The 17089-nt window shown below is 48.7% G+C and overlaps 1 protein-coding gene across 3 annotated transcripts; it reads right to left on the reverse strand.

Annotated features, from left to right (window-relative positions):
* Positions 1-494: 494 nt before the first annotated feature.
* On the reverse strand, positions 495-16822 carry tns3.2 (tensin 3, tandem duplicate 2). Of its 3 annotated transcripts, none has more exons than XM_086115501.1 (16): positions 16562-16822; positions 15264-16091; positions 14077-14213; positions 13729-13810; positions 13554-13622; positions 7823-7979; positions 7158-7591; positions 6203-6286; positions 5941-6072; positions 5516-5611; positions 4781-4858; positions 4468-4545; positions 3263-3431; positions 3075-3143; positions 1622-1651; positions 495-1124 (listed from the first exon to the last, which is right to left on the reverse strand). In XM_086115501.1, exons 2-16 carry the CDS (start codon positions 15895-15897, stop codon positions 983-985), a joined length of 2391 nt encoding a protein of 796 aa, XP_085971627.1. In that variant the 5' UTR covers positions 15898-16091; positions 16562-16822; the 3' UTR covers positions 495-982. The 3 variants fall into 3 exon arrangements, with proteins under 3 accessions (XP_085971627.1, XP_085971626.1, XP_085971625.1); XM_086115500.1 differs by having other exon boundaries at positions 16452-16822; XM_086115499.1 differs by having other exon boundaries at positions 15264-16822.
* Between the last annotated feature and the right edge of the window lie 267 nt (positions 16823-17089).

A 17089-nucleotide genomic window follows, 5' to 3' on the forward strand; every position in this document is an offset into this window, starting at 1 on the left:
TGACCATTTACTGCCCCCTATTGGCAACAAACCTGTAAATCACCAAGTTAAAAGTAGATGAAAGGTAAAGTCGGTCAGGAGACCAATTTGAGATCGTTTGTATTGGCCATCGGCTTTCTGTTAAAGGTGTCGAGGCAAATAGTTGAGGCTTGAAGTTGTTGGGGTGGCCAAAAGCCGTCCTAGCTCACAGAATAGCTCCAGCTCGGCATTTAGTAGCAGCCGACTGTTACTTGAGGATCATTTATGTGATGGCTTTTTGGCCTGTAAATGCAATTCTATTTATTCACTACAGTATTTTGAAGATAAATGGTGTTATTCTTTTCACCATAAATGGTTCGGTTGTATCTTCCAATACAGCAAAAGGTTCGACAGTACACCCTCCGTTGAAATGTGTGAGCCTGAAGCTTCAAATCGGTTCGACCCAGAAAGCATGTGGACTTTTCCTGCAATTTCACTAAAGACGGCGAGCCACAATCAAATGAAATACAACACCGTCATCTTGTGTCTTTTAATAAATCATCCAATGCAGATTAACATGTGACCTAGCAAGAGCACCACACCTGAGTTTATTTGTCATAATGTACAGAATATATACAAAAAAAAATACAGATTGTGACATAAATGAAGAATATTGAAGAAAATGACTTTTATACATCTGGATAAATATTGAGAGGAGTGTAAAGGCAAACAAAAACGCATCTCATATCCAGGCAGGGTAAAAAAAAAAGTTTTTAAATAAGCATTTGAAGAGCTAAAGACATATTTTATGTCGTTGTTGTGGACACTCGCGTCTTTCATATAATCATCTCATTTGTCGCCGCCGTTTGTCATGACGATCAGTAGGAAAGGTAAAGCGCGAGATGGAGTTTCCACCATCATTTGGAAGTGATATCCTCTGCAAAGCCTTTCGCGGCAGCGCGATGGCTTCCTTCCGCGAATGTCGCCGTCGTTAGCGTGCGAATGTGGTTGACGCGCTTCGGCCTCACTTCTTGTGTGACCCGATCATGACCTTTGAGACAAAGTTGACGATAGCGCTCGCCGGCTGCTCCGGGTCGTGTTCGGCAAACAGATGGCAAATATTTTCCGTCTCGCTCTGAGATTTCCTGGCTACAAACCCAAATATCCTGCGATAAAGACAAACGAGGATCGTGAAATATGACAACAAGAGTCTTCGTATCAATTGAAATAATTGCAAAAGAAAAGATGAGTACACCGGACACAGATTCGGCAATAACTTTCGGCAACCCTTTGAAGAACTCAACGCATGCATCTCCAGTACTTCCCAACATGTAACGTGCACATGCGGAAGTCAAAACAATCCTGATTATTTTTGCCGTGCTTTCAAAGTGCTGTACAGATGCGGAGAAAACAAGTGACGAGAGGAATGCAAGCAATCAAAATGTGTCGTAAGAAAGACAAACACAGTTTTGTGAATAAAACGCAACACGCCATTCAAACGGAGCAAGAGGAGATCAAAGGATGTTTCAACAATTTCTTCCAAGCATTTGTCGTTTCCGGAGGGCGGACTTCGATTAGTACTGAATCCGATTTTTCTGATGACATCGTCACACACGGCAACGGGGAATTGACTAGACTTGTTCCCGAATGATCAAACACTTACTTTGCAGGCGAAGCATTTCCTCGTGTCCATCTGTGTGGGACAAAATATTTATTAGGTTCAAATGATTAGGCCCAAATAGATTGCATGTTAGATCTTGGGTCACAGGGTGTGAAGTGTGTGCGAGATGACATGTAGTGCCGGGGTGGGGGCGGGGGTTTAAAAAAAAAAAGGACTTGGTCGATGACACTATTTGGTATCGTCCTTGTTTTGCGGAAAGAGTGTACGTCCTCTTCGGCTGAACTGGAAGCGGGTCGAAAATAGACTCGCGTTGACAGGAAGCTCGCACACGCAAGTCAATAAGCTAGCTCTCGCGGGGAACGACGTTTCTCATTAGGATGAGAAACTTTCTATCCTAACGAGAACGTTTCTCATCTTCGTGAGAAATGTATATCATGTACAGAAAAATGGTTTTCTCCATGTGACTTTAGGGCAGTGGTGGGCAAACTACGGCCCGCGGGCCAAATCCGGCCCCTTGGTCTTTTTAATCCGGCCCGCCGAAGGTTGGTACACAGTTAAGGGTCGATGTCAACGACTGCATTCATTTCATTTGGACTTGTAATGGCAGGCATTTCAACGGCAGGTGGCAGTTACTTGAAGTTGCAGAGCATAGGGAGGAAGGGGGAGACGATACGGAAGCCCGCGGTAGCGCCAAGTCAAGCAAATCCCGTTCGATACGACGGAATAATGTACTCCTAAAGTCTGAAAACGTGCCAAAAAATGCAAAATACTGCTTTTTAAATAAAGAAACCCAATTAATAGTCTGTCGAATTTAGTTCACCCTTTTGATCCGGCCCTCCATAATATTTTCTGGTTCTCATGTGGCCCTATGCAAAAAATAATTGCCCACCCCTGCTTTCGGGGCTCTGTACTTTTGAGCACGAGCAGCCTTTTCTTTTAAGCGCAAGCCAAGTCAAAAAATGTTCTTTGCGATCATGTGTTTATGTACACCCGCTAATCTAAACATAGTATTCTGTTTAATATCGCACTTGGGAAATAAGAATTAAGAAGACAATTGGGGGTTCATTTTCAGCAATTCAAGAAGAATGCCCCCTGCTGGGGACTGAAACTGACATCAAAGTGCCCACGGACGGGCTTGTCGTGTAAATGTCACTGCTCAGCTGTTTTCTCGGTCTGGTCACTGCAGGTTTGACTACGTTTGTTATTATTATTCAGTAATTGAAACGGCAAAGTTAGTTAAACACAATAGATAACTCCCCGAGGGAATGTTGGATTGGTTTTTATGTTTATTTGAGTGTCCAAAATCCTCATAAAGTGCCAGACTGACTCGACTTAATGTTGAGTAATACTGCGAAAATACAATCAGTCATTTGAGTAACACGGGTGACCTGTTCGTTCGTCACGCATGCGTCTGACGAAACGTCAACGACAACCGTTCCTGAAGTGGGTTGGTGAGCATGTTATGTCTTGTCGTAGACGACGTCACATGACTCACCTCCTGCCTTGCGGGTCCAGCGAACAGAAAATGACTGTATTGACTGCATAGTGTCTTCTGAAAAACAGCCTGCAGCGACAACACGTGCATTTTTGCTTTTGCTTGGTAGGTGGGGCCTCATCATATGAACCCTGAGCCAGTGACATCTCGGATGAGCTCATTTACTCCATAGAAGAGGCAATACTTACTTCCTCTGGTTATCTGTGAGCGTGATGCCCTGCGCTGACACTTTAAAGTGGACAACGGTCCAAGCCGACGGAGGGTCGGCGGTGAGCGTCACTGTGGCGGCTTTCTCAACGGCCTGGTGTCCCGTTAAAGACTCCAATTCCGCAGAGCCAAGGTACCACACGTTGCATGCTACCAAAAAGACATCATACAAGTCAAAAAGCTCCAAGCTGGCTGTCATGCCTGAGAGTAGGCAAAAAAAAAACCCAGAAGAAATGAATACAGATGTCGAGGGTCATAACACCAACATGCAACCTCAACTGTTCATAACATTGTCTCTCTTTCTCTCTCTATCTCTCATACATGTGTAAATGTATCTTTACACTTTTCAAATAGTGTGCAACTTGTGAAATCTTCCTTATGACTCTTTCATATATTCTCCATCTGCGAACGACTTCCCATATCTGACTATTTCCCGAGCGGCGTCAAAAACTTGAAGGCGGTTGGATTTGCAGACTTCATCCACTTGTTGAATTGATTTTTCCTCCGATCAACCTTCCGAAACAGCTTTTGTCCTCTCCGCTCCCTCCGGATATTCTTCAGCAAAAGCTGTGCGTGTTTGTTTTGGAAAGGGCTTGTACATTTGACCTGTTATTGTTTTTCACCACAAATTCGGCATACTGGTAAGCCGCTCTCGTCAGAGGTGAATGCAAATGAATCCGCCCCGGCATCACGAAATGTTCTATTTTCTTCGGATATTTTTCCTTTCTTAAATTTCTCCATCTTTGGCCGACCTGAGGGTGAAATTCTCCATCAATGTACGGCATTTTACCGGGCTGTGGGAGGGGCTGACGTCTATTTTAAGCGACGGAAACTATTGCAATGTATAAATAACTGTATTTACATATTTCGAGACCTTTTCTTAACTTGCCAGTAAACAACACAACACCGGTTCGTACAACCAGTGTTCGTCCAAGCGGTTGGCCAACTCCTCTCCTTCTTTTCTGCTCTCGAGACAATTATTATAGCAACACTGCCACCAAGTGTACACTCAGAGAACATAACAGAAGTAATCCAGGTTTTTTTTTTTTCTCAGACCATTAACATCCACTTCAATCTGACACTGATCATTTCTTTTGCCGAGCCACGCAACATCAAGGATGAAAGCGCCGCATCCGGAGCTAGCGGCTAGGCTAAGCGCAATTACAGATGGTCACAATTCACGTACCCGCCCCTTGCTTCAGAAGCTCAGCTGCCGAGTTGGTTGCTGTCTTGACGGGAGAGTTCCTCATTTCCTCAAACGGGTCTGACAGGTGCAAAAAGTCACATAGGAAGTCAAACGCGAACGTGCCAGTTGCATGTTGTCCCTCGTATTACTGAGGAATTTCACGCGTGAACACTGCATCCACGATCAAATGCTACTTGCTGGCATCTTGCCTTGTATAAACGCACTGCATTTAGCTCACTGGGTTAATGATCATTTTAAGCAAGCTGTTAAGTCATCACTGATCGATTTGACATTCCGTCCTCGTTCATCCTACCTCTGTCGGGCAGAATGAGTTTGCACGGTAGAGCCAGAGATGTGATGGAGTGCTGACACACCAGAGAGGTGAGACTCCCTGACAAGGGGGGGGAAAAAATCTGTCTCAATCAACGATGACCATGCCACAACAGAACAAGCAAAAGGAACCACACGAGAGAAATGTTTGAATGAGTCGCTGAAGTGACCGAACAGACGGTTGCGCCGGGTAGCAGCGACCAGTAGGGGGAAGCAGTGAGCCGCATATCAGTGCAGTCATCAAATCACGTGCTGCTTGTGACGCGATTCACTCAACTGACTGGCGTTGTAACGGTGATCACAAGCTCCGGCATGTGATTTGACGGTTATGCTTTTGCACGGTGACGGATCCCCCTCGTCACTTTTGTAGCGGTCTCGTCAAATGAGCAGAAAAAGGTTTCTGTACACTTTTAAATTCATTTCCCGGCTGCCGTCATGCGTTCGGTCACCGAAGACTACAACTAAGCATCGATGCGTTTCATTTGACTGAAGACGGCAAAAAATGACAACATGACGCACCCCGTCCGTCACGCCTTCCAATAGTCTGTGGATTTAAACCAAAGCTGTTAAGTTGTGGATCAGATGGAGATGCAAATACCAAGAAATGAAGGTTGAAATGTTGCTCTGTCATGAATTAACACACAATTGAGAGGGGAAAAAAAATGCCTTCCGGAGAGGGGGCGGGAATTCGCCTTGCCACCCCCTGAGTGATTCTCACCAAAGAATGGCTCATCGGGGCAGCCTTTGAGACGCACTCCTTTCTGTGTGCACTCTATCAGGAAATGTCTCACCAGCTCACTGGACGGATCTCCACCTGCAAAAACACAAAATATCCGTCGTGTTTACAGTCATTTGTACATTGTCCCCAAAAAGGCCTTGACAAATATTATTTCAAGCACCTTGCAAGAGTCAAGGTAACTGAGCAACTTCAATTACTTGAACCCAAATTCAATGTTTGTTAAACTTACACGACGTTGTATTTTTGACTCTATGTATGCATGCACATAACGTAGACATCGCACTCCCCCTTGATTAATGATGGGATGGAAAGAACCCATGAAACAAGGCGTTTGAAACGGACTCACGTGGCCTAACTATAAGCAAAATGGGTCACGAGCAATATGGTCTACATTCGGAACCTACCTTTTTTACTTGGATGCACCGCAGACGGAGGCGGAGTTGCAACTTTCATCGCCAATCCATAAGCCCCGCGAAATGAATGACTGTCTCTGACAATAAAAGAGCCCGGTTCTTTGTCCTTTAACACTGAAATGGCTATCAGAGGGTCAACCGAGCAGGGGGCAGAAAGATAAAGCGGGAGTTAGAATGGTTGAAGCTCGACCTGGCAAAACAGTTTTGCGCTTGAACCTGCTTTCTGTTTGGAGGTGACTGTGAAAAGACCAACCTTGATCCCTGGAAATGTCGGGCTTGTACCAGAACTTGGAAGTGTCCTGAACAAACTTCACAGTGTCCTGCTTGCTGCCAAACTCTGAAGCCGAACAAACGTGAAACAGAAGCGGTTAGTCAAATGACAAAAGAAAATGTTGGTTCATGTATACCCCTTCTCCACCACCCCCCCCCCCCCAAAAAAAAAACTCGGTGCCCGTTAGGCGCTGAGGGCCAACGCTGTGCTTAGTTGGCGCTGAACACGTTCTTACGAAGAACGGGTTTGTTTTTTCCACCGGCAAAGAGCCAAGCAGGAGCCACGTCATGACGTCACCGTAAAGCGTGCTAACCAGGAACTAGCATTAGCACAAGCGCGGTGGAAAAGGGCCAGGACTGCCCAAGATATTTTTTTTCCGGGTACTTTTAGGTCCAAAATGGCACCTATTTCTCTGAATTTGGTTCGAGTTTTTGAGCTATCAAGATATCTGACAAGGACTTGTGCTTTGACTGTTTCCGAAATGTGCTTTGATTGTTACTAAAACTCGTGTTTGTGCTATTGTATGTTTTCACAGTTCACTGCTAAAATTGTCCAATGTTCTGAATTTTTGCTTGATTTTCACATGAAACGTACTTTTGAAGGCTCTCTGTAATTATGATTGCCATCTTTAACAATCATGCATGAAAAATGGAAGAAGACTGTCTGGACAGGCTTAAAAAGACAGATACAGCCTCCTCAAAGTTAGAGCACAAAGGAAGAGAATACCAATGACATAGCTTGCATATTATCACTGGCAGAGGGGGGATAGCTCAACATTCAGAAAAGAAAAATGTCATTTTCGCATTCGGCAACATCAAAATATTCTTAAAACTGCGGAAAACGTCTTGGCACCAAAATGCGACCAGCTCTCCCACTGTTGTGTTTCCTGGGTTTGAAATCTAAAACCTGGCATGCCGCAATCGGATTCTCTTCATACCTGCTCCAGGCGATGGCGTCCCACTGAAAGCTTTGAAGGGCTCGGGGCTCAGTGGTGAGAAAGAAAGACTGAGACTGCTTTCACTGTGAGGACTGGAAAAGCCACCGAGAAAAGACACGCAGGAGCCAAGGTCGCCACCTTCAGCCGCCCTCCTCTTTTCAGGCAGCTGCGGAGGGAGCTCCCCGTCCCCTCCGAGGCTCGGGACCCGGAGGTCCCCCGTGGCCTCCGGCAGGCTGTGCTCTAGGTTGCCGTTTAGCGTGAGTAAGGAAGACAAGTCTGCGCTGTCTGACTCCACTCGGATCCCCGGACACACAGCCGGTCCTTTAAGAGCCGCCCGGGGTGAACTGTGGGCATTCGGAGTGCTGCGCTTGATCGGAGTTGAGGGCGGCGAGGGGTTGGACGTTGGCTGGTGCCTCATGGGAGGCGGCGTGCAGCTGCGCTGGCGAAAGATGAACATTTGGAATCAGGAGAAACCTTGAAAACAATCGGTACCGTCACCATCAGACTGTACACAGCCAGCCAATCCTCCATCGAGCATCTCCAGTTGGTCCAGAATGCTGCCGCTAGCGTCTTGGCTGGTACTCGTAAGAGGGAGCGCATCACTCCTACTCTTTGTATTCACGCTATGATTAAGAATATCAAAACGGCGTCTGACATGTGCATACCCGTCTGCGTGCGGGAGGGGGCCGCTCGATGACACGGAACACATGGAACCAAATACCCGCGGACAGGAAGCAGAGCTCACGGACGCGTCTGATCTGAACAATTCTCCGTCAATCGAGCTGCCGCTGTGGTTCGCGCTGTCCAGGAAACGTCGAGAATCTAGAAAAGAAGAGAGAAGAGCACGGATCTTTTTTTTTTTCCCGGTTCTGACACTAAAATGCGAAGTGGGCCGACGTACACGCAAAGTGCGAAGGCTGTGTCACTTGTGCATGAACTCAAGCGACTTTACAATTAAGCTTTCTGAACAGCAGCGGATATCGTCCTATACGTGCCAGAAGGGGAGACTAGAGTTTGCCGTTTGATGAGCTTCCAAATTTCTTGGACTCGCTACATAGAACCATCCATCCATCCATTTTCCGAACCGCTTGATCCTCACTAGGGTCGCGGAGGGTGCTGGAGCCTATCCCAGCCGTCTCCGGGCAGTAGGCGGGGGACACCCTGAATCAGTTGCCAGCCAATCGCAGGGCACACAGAGACGAACAACCATCCACGCCCACACTCACACCTAGGGACAATTTAGAGCGTCCAATCAGCCTGACATGCATGTTTTTGGAATGTGGGAGGAAACCGGAGCACCCGGAGAAAACCCACGCAGGCCCGGGGAGAACATGCAAACTCCACACAGGGAGGCCGGAGCTGGAATCGAACCCGGTACCTCTGCACTGTGAAGCCGACGTGCTAACCACTGGACTACCGGGCCATCACTACATAGAACCAAAATCTGTCAATTTAAAAAATACTTCAAGTCAAGGGATGACTCATGCCCCCAATTAGTCCACTCATCGGAGGTCCCACCGCACCGCGCTGTACGTTGTCACGTAATACGAGCGATGGGATGCAGAAGAAGGCTCAAACATCCCAACATGACATCCTGACATTCAAACAATGTGCGTCATGCAGTCGACATGAATGCGGGCCTCCTCGGGCCACAGGCGCGGGCCTGAAGTTCTGTGAGTCACTGCAGAGAGAGTCAAAGGGCTCCTTGTTCAGACGCACGAGCAGGCCCGCCCCCGCCACCACCACCACTCGTTTTCTTCAAGGATGGAATCCGAGATGGAGGAATTTGCTTGGGAGACCAGCCTTGTTTCAACAGATTTGACGGCAATGCATCGCCTGGAGTCGATGATATAACGGCACGTGCGCCTTCAAGCGATTCCTCTTTGATGGCATCCATAAGGCGCGAGAGGACTTGGAAAGGTGTGACAGCAAGTGGTGGAAAACAGAAACTTTGCCATCACTTTGGGATCCTCACCTCCACTGCCAGAGTGCGGTCACAACCACGTTGATCTTTCTGTCGTATCGGTGAAAAGTATCTCCCGGCATCTTTGAGGCTCGTCTCTACTTTTCGGGACCGTCTTACCGATATTTATCGTCATATCGCCCGTCTCGAGATCAGGGCATTACATTTCCCACAAAGCCAGTATGACGGCAACCGGTGATGAGCCCCACATTAGCCCACGTCCAAAAGAACAAAAGATTCCAGGAATCGGAATCAGAAAAGTCAATGGATGGTGTGATCCGTTGCGGTTTCTCACACAGCGGATAGAACAAATACTTCGGTCGTCGTTATAGCTTGGATAAGAACTCACTGTTCTCAGGCTAGTAGCATAGCATAGCATAGCATTCACATTTGAATGTTGGAAGGCAGCTACAGACGTCAGGGGATACGTTTAAACAAAGGCAAAGCGTGCGCAACAGCAGCCTGCTCCACCGACGTGGCTTTGTATCTTCTCTCGTTGCAAAACAGAAGTCCTCGACGATCCCCGTATTTCTGTCCGTGTTGGAGTGTGCGGCCGTCAATTTTGTGAGGGTCCAAATACAGCAAAAATCAATCGAGCTCATGCCGTGCCTTTCCCTCCTGCGACTATTCAAAGCCGTCAAGGGTTGCGACGGAGCAGCCCATACGGCCCCGCCCCACCTGACCTCTCGGAGCTCCTTCGCACCTGCCCGGTGCCTCGGATCTTGCAGACCGGACGCTATTCGAGGTACCAAGAACGAAACGGAGGCTCTGAAGGGGATGGAGCCTTTTCCGTTGCCGTTGCTCCGTCTCTTTGAAATGACCTCCCGCCGAACATTCGGCCAGCCCCCTCGCTGTCCATCTTTAAAAGTGGTCTTCAAACTCAATTTTTATTCTTTGGCTTTGGACCAACGAGGAGGCCAGGTTACAAGCAGCCGAGGAGCGAGTGAGCAATAACACCCACGGAGGAGGGCGACAAACGTGGAGAAAAGGTGCGATGGGACACAAAGCGAAGAGGAAAAAAAGTTACAGGAAAGACAAATGGTGACGTCATGACCATTTGAATCCGTGGAGATCCAAGATAGTCTGTGGAAAAAGGTTGCAGACATTGGAGCACGTTTTTCAACAGAGTCCAAATGCCGGAGCCTTTGTCAATCCGGTTAGGTAATCGCGGAGGCCGGGGCCTTCGACTTGCGGTGTGCAGGCACCGCTTTCTTCCAACTGCTCGAGGAAAACAAAACCGGAAAGCTTGCATCAATGCAAATTTCAACGCCGCAAAATCAAATACATTGAATGACGCTCGTTGCGGCTTTCGATGTCCAAGCCGAGTATTTGCTCGACGGCACTCGGCGGATCCACCGAGACTCGGCACAAGCAAAGAAGGAGAACCGTAGAATTGGACACATTGGGCATGTCTCATCGAGACATCTGGAAACAACTTCAGGTTCCGTGGTCATTCATTCCAAGTTATTTGATCGCTAAAAGCAGATGATCTGCGACGGCAACTGTCGACAGTCGCGCAGCTTTTCCAGAGGAGTGACAATCGTGAGCGCTTGATCAGTCGAGATGCTGTGAAGGAGGTTTCCGGATACAAAAACTCACATAGCGACTGAAACAAAGGAGGCGGACTGTTGTAAAAAAGTAGTCCCGTTTCTCGATGCCAACTGAACTTGACAAATTCCAGTCGACCGCTCGCACGCAGAAGAATTAAGGGCCCCTTTGTGTCCTCCTTCAAGAAGAGATCGGAAATGCTTTCGGGGACGGGGGAGGAACATCACGAGAATAGCGAACGGGGAATCTCCGCCGTCTGAGCGCCTACGTACCGAGGGATGCGGTCATGATGTGACGCGAGGCAGGTTTCCTGTTTGCCTCTTTCCGTTTCTCTCTGCGTTGGACCGTCTGACGACTCCCTACCAGCACTCTTTCGCCTCCTCCTGTTTACCGCCGAGAAGAAACCGGACCCGGCTCCATTCAACCTCTTTGGCAGGGGCTGGATTGCGACGTCGCCATGGCCAATTCCTTCATCCCACGGACGGAAAAAGAAAGTCTCGGTTTGTTCCTACTTGTTGTGACACCGCTCGACTTCTGAGTTTCCACGGAGGAAGGGACGGAACGAAAAGGGGAGGGTTGGAGACTAAAACCCACCTCTCCTGCACCCGACCACTAAGCGTTGCGCATTCTTGGACGCTGGGAGCACTTTCCCCCAATCGGAATGAATTACAAGGGTCAAAGGTCACATGTGGCCTTTTATGGGCATTGGAGAGAAAAAGGGGGGGTGCTGATGCTGGTGAATTGGAGTGAGTGAGGGCGGCGGGCGGGGGGGGGGGGGGGGGGGGGGAGGGGGGGGCTCTGTTCGGGCATGTGTGTCCTTTTGCTCACAACAAACACTGAGACAAAGGCATGTAGACACAAACTGACCATGTCTGCTGTCATGTGTCAAATCTTGGCTCCATGAGATGGAGATGGATATACTGTACACACACACACATACAGTATATATATAGATCTATATATCTATATATATGTGTGTGTGTATATATATATATATATATATACAGTATATGTATATATATCCCCCCCCCAGGTTATTTGTGATTACAGTAAAGACTGTAAACATGGCATGAAAATAATTGAAAAGAGAGTTTCAACTGTCCCAAAGGCTCAAATTCCTTCGCAGGCAGTCATCTGGCTTGAAAGCGGTAAACAGGAAGCAAGTGTGTGTCTATCTGAATCGACGGACATTTTGGGAGAAAAGCAGAGCTCAATGCCTGCTTGTAACTGCCGCTTCTTTGCTCTTCTTGACACGCGTGCAGTAAACGGAGGCGACCTTGAGAGGAGTCATGCCATCTCGCTAGCGGCAGATAATACGCATTCAAAATGCCATCACAAATATCACCGTTGGTTTTTAGCAGAAACGAATGCCATTCGGAAATAAGATGACATTATAATCTGGCCCACTGATTTTTATTGTTATTTTTTTAAGAGTTTGCTGCATTCATTTTGCCGTCTTTTCCTGAGCTTTGAACGATTCCCTTTTTTATTGAGCGCACAAGAGGAGCCATTCTCATTTGTTCTGTTTTATCAGTTGAAGCCTTTCCTATTTTTGCTTAGTCGGCATTTCCTCTGGCCGGTAGCCAAACACGGTTCGGAAACGAAGCGCTACGAGACCAGCGATAAGCTACTACTCGGTCAAATGCGAGAATGAGCCCGGAGCGTGGCCCATTCTAGCGTATTTTGTCATCAAATGCTCTCAAGTCCATTCTGACATCACCGCAAATGCCTTCACTGGTCTCTCCGGATGTCCCCGCAACAAAAGACCCGATCCCACGTCCCCCTCCCAGAACAGGATGTTTGTGGACATCCTGTCAGCAGTGGTCTTCCTTTATCACCCTCAACTATTATTAGCCATCCAGTGTCAGCTGTTCTGCTGTTGTGGCACGCTTCATCAAAACACTCCACGGCTCAAGAATTACAGGCCGCTCTTCGCCATGCGCTTGAACTCGGCGTCATTTGGGAAAAAAGGGCGGCCCGGTATCAAGGCTGGCTGCATGCATATTCACTCATTCGGACGGCGCCTGATCTTAAAAATGCCAAATTCCCTTTGTGCGTTTCTCTGTCCACTGCACGTAGCATTAGCAAAAACAAACAAACAAACAAACAAAAAAAAACCCACTCCCGTTTTTCTCAGTTATCACTAACAACGCTGCAGCCTTGCATCGACTTTGACAAAGTGTTCACGTGCAGTGCGGCCATTGCTCGACAACGGGACTGCCCAAGAAACTCGGTGTGGAGGCAATATTAGGTGAATTGGCCAAACTGTTGTCTAAATTTGGCCACATACAGAAGAGTTTCCTTCCACACCCATTTCCATAAAAACTTGCAGGCGCAATTTCACATTTTCACCTTAACTCGCTGTGCAATTCCGGCAAATGTTACATCCAATGTTTTCTTTTTAACTCACCACCAAGTCTGCTTTTGCTTATTCTACAGTGGAAAAAAAATATATAGAAAAAAAAATCGGTGTATCCGGATCCAGATGACTTTATTTTGTGCAACCACTTGACGAAATAAAACGGAGTTAATTCAAAAAATGCTATACAAATAAAGATATATTGTATGAAGAAAGTAAGACTGTCGTGCCAATTAAAACCACAGGAACAAGACCTTTCTTTCCCTGCCTTTCCGCAGACATGCTTTACCCAAAACAAAGTCATGCCTACTCTGTCCACCAATTGCAGCAACGTCCTTGGCAGGTGAGCGCGCGTGCGCGTGCGCGTGTTATGCCAAGACAACATTCCGGTCATCTCTTCAACCCTGTCTGGCAGCCATCGGCCAATGTTTTCCCAACCAGTCAAGCGGAAAATCTCGTCGACATACTTGCACTGGTGCATATGCTTAAAAAAAAAAAAAGGTCATCCGCTGCCGAGAAAGTTTACCTTGTGTCCGGCTGTGTTGGGCCCACTGGCCAACAGTCCTCGTCTGAGAAACCTGTGAAATGTGTTCCACTGGGAAGAGGAAAAGGACACCGATAAGATTCCGAAACGCAACAACAGCCCCCCCCCCCCCCGCCCCCCCGCAGCGACATGTCTCCATGTCGATGTTACTTCTTACCATAAGGCGTTGCGGGAGACACTGGAAAGGCTGGAGTTGGGGGCGCACATTCAGAGCTATCACTTTGGCCGTCGGAGTTCAACTGGCGCATGCACAAATACAAGAAGCGGGAAGGGATAAGACAGGGCAAGGCACTACAATATTCCCCCCCCCCACCCCACCACTCTTATGAGGTGATAAATCCACACACATCAGCGGGTATCAGTCTTGTGACGCGTGTGCGTGCGTGTGTGTGAATACAGACTGTTTTAGTGTCAACAGACGGGCCATTCATGCCAGCCAACAACAGAAGCGCAGAAAGGTCAATTCGCAGAAAAGGAGAGACAAAGGGAGAGAAAAATGCACCACCTGCGATGGCAAATAGGAAGGGGTGCCGACCAGATAGGCCCCGAAGCTTTGCGCTCCTGCCCCAAGACCGTGAAAAGCCGTTTTGAGCGTCGAAAGACCGGAGTAGTCGGTCACGTCGCTGATCTGCCGCTTCCAGCCTGCACATGAGCAAAAAGAGAAGCCCGCGGGTGAAGAACACCAGCGTGGGAGGCACGTCAAGGGTCGTCAGACAGACAAGGATCTGAAATGTCATCCATCCAGCCGTCCGTTTTTCAACGCCGCTTATCCTGAACAGGGTCGCAGGGAGTTGAGAAACGATCACCTCACCTTCTCTTCTTTCGGTTGACACTATTTGGTACATTCCTTGTTTTGAGGAGTTTTAAGAACTCTTCTGTTGCACTGGAAGCCGGTTGAAAATAGACGAGCGTTCACAGGAAACTAGATTTAAAAAAAAAAGCTAGGCTATAGGAAAGACGCTTCTCATTCTAACACTAAGCAAATTTCTTTTTGTATTCTTTTTTTTTTTTTTTCCTCCATGGTGAGTTGACCTCAAACCTAAAATATTATCATCCGCCAGAAGCAGCACTATAAGGGTTGGTTTGCTTGGATTGAAAACACACACACAAACACATACTTCCTTCTATTCCTGATTTCCGAAGACATCACATTAAAAAATGTTTCGGTCACCTTACTACAGTTTTTTTTTCTCTTTTTTGGGTTCTGATTACGGAGATGGGATTCGGCCGCTGTTAAGTGCAGTGCTGGAGCTATTCTGTGAGATAGAAGGGCTGTTGGCCACCCCAAAAACTTGGAAAAATTCTCACCTATTTGCCTTAACGCCTTGAACAGAAAGCGGATGAACAACGCAAACAATCTAGAATTGTTTTCTTGACTGACTTTAGCGCGTTGCAAAAACAGTGACGAATTTGAAAGCGGCCCTTTCATCCTTCCATTTTTCTGTAGGCGGCCCTCCGACGAAAAAGTTTGCACCCCCCCCCCCCCCCCCCCGGTTTATAAGATTGAGATGCTCCAATCGTCAAGGCGGACTTGAGAAGGCATGACTGCGAGCAGATGGTGCAAAAATGACGAACATCTGTTGGGACCAAATTCCAGCCAGGACTTTTCCAGATATTTGAGCGGCGCACTGACCCCGCCGGTATCGAAATGCGACCGACTGCGGAAGCGAGCCAACGAGTGGAACGTCTTACCAGTCAGATGGGAGTTTCCTTGATCACTGAGACCACCGCTTTGGACGGAGGCGGACCGTGACAACGGGGCGCGGGCAGTCGGAACGGGAACAAAGGTGGGGTCCAAATCTAGAATCAGTTGGTTCAACTGCTCTATGGAGTCATCGACATCGAGCGATAACGACGCAAACTCTGCTTCTTGGGAAGGCGATGCGTCTGCGGGATGTGCTGACTGCACCGTGTCGCCAAAGTCCGCCTTTTGCGTCACCGCGCCGGCGTTGGCCTCTTCCCGCGGAGCGCCCCGCGCCGTTTCCTCGCTGCGGCGTCCCCCGCGAGGAGCCACCCGTGGGGATGGCGTCTCTTTCCGCAGTTTTTCTGAGCCGCACTCGCCGTTTGATACAAACTTGTTTTGGGACTCTATTTCCCGCCGAATCCGGCCGCTAGCGATGTCGCCGTGGGCTAATATCGGCTCTTCCGGCAGATTCTCGGGAGACACGGCGTCTGAAGATGGAGCCGCGTCACCGTCTTCATCTTCCAGTATATCGGTCTCCCGTTCACGAGACGAAGACTCCCCGGTCGACGCTCGTTCCGAGCAAGCCTCGTCTTTCGACATCCCCTCCGTTGTTCCCCCGCCTGCTCGCCCAAGCTCAGTCATGACCGCGAGAAGAGGCCGAGTAAGATTGCCAGCTTTCTTCACGGTGTCCTGCGCTGCTAGTAGCGGCGAACACAAAGGCCCGGATGAATGCCGGCAGATAGCATCTGGTCACCGCGGCGAGAGGAATGAAGATTCTTGAGTCATAACTCCTCTTCTTCGCCCCGGCAAACCAGCGTCCTCCCGTAGGTGTTTGGCTGCGAAGACACAATCGGCGGCTTTCAGCGCCGCGCTACAAGACAGATGGAGTTTTTGGCGTATCGGAGGACGCAAGTCATATGCCCGTCACAGAAATCTGACCGAGCCGACCCGTCACGCACGCAACACTGAAATCAGTCAGTTCCACTCACTCTTCCTGTGGCACTCGAACCGACTCACTCAGTCCGCACACTTTTTTTTCACGGCTGGTATGTGGCGCTTAAAGTTCAGGTAGCTCTTGCAACAATACGCCCAGTGCATACCAAGGACTATACGAGCGCAGCCTCTCAAGTGCAGAGAAGCAATAAATTCCAGACACGCACGCCAAGATCTCACAGCTGGCCGACGAGATCTCTTACAGTGAACATTTCAAAGTCGGTTTGAAGCGTCTGTTCCAGGAGAAAGTGCGACGTTCATCCCAGTGCAGCGGCAGCAAAGAGACGACGTGCCAAATTGCAATCGACTGTACCTGCAGCCAGGAGAAAACCTTCACTATTCCCTCTGCAGACTGAGCGGAACGAGAGCGGTGCTGCTGGATTTACTCCCCCCGTCGCACGTGGTGACTAACCAACAGAGGATGACCACCCGGAAGGAAAAAGATGCACAGGAATGAACAAAAATGGGAAGCGGCGCGACGCGGACAGATAAGAGTGTCCTCTCTTTCGTCCGACGTCCGCTCTGCTTGCCAGCAGTCACCACGGGCAAACAAGCGAATGACTTACTCCGAAGGTGTTAAGAGCCCACCCCCGGTCCCTCCTGTCTGTCTCTCCCCCACCCATGTCCCTACGATGCTTCTTTCCTGTCGCCTCGGTCCGTCCCGAAGAAACTCCGCCTTCACCGGCAGCACTGTTTGGAAAAGGGCCTGCTTCGCTGAGTCCCTTCCTCTCCCCCCCCCCCCCCCCCCCGTGCATCCTGTCCCAGTGGACACAGGTACCTGCACACAAAGCCTGAACTGGGCCAGAGTGCGGATAAGCAGCGATCATCCATCCGGCGTTCA

Source organism: Hippocampus guttulatus, chromosome 7 (genome assembly GCF_054856545.1).
Source record: "Hippocampus guttulatus isolate MCC_2025c chromosome 7, RoL_Hgut_1.0, whole genome shotgun sequence".
Lineage (NCBI taxonomy): Eukaryota > Metazoa > Chordata > Actinopteri > Syngnathiformes > Syngnathidae > Hippocampus > Hippocampus guttulatus.

Excerpts from the sequence above, each read along its gene's own strand:
- tns3.2 (XM_086115501.1), bottom strand. The coding sequence starts at position 15,897 with ATGACTGAGCTTGGGCGAGCAGGCGGGGGAACAACGGAGGGGATGTCG. Across the intron at positions 5,612-5,940 it reads GGTGCATCCAAGTAAAAAAG|GTGGAGATCCGTCCAGTGAG; the intron begins GTAGGTTCCGAA and ends GTGTTTTTGCAG. Across the intron at positions 4,859-5,515 it reads CCCCGATGAGCCATTCTTTG|GGAGTCTCACCTCTCTGGTG; the intron begins GTGAGAATCACT and ends CCCCCTTGTCAG.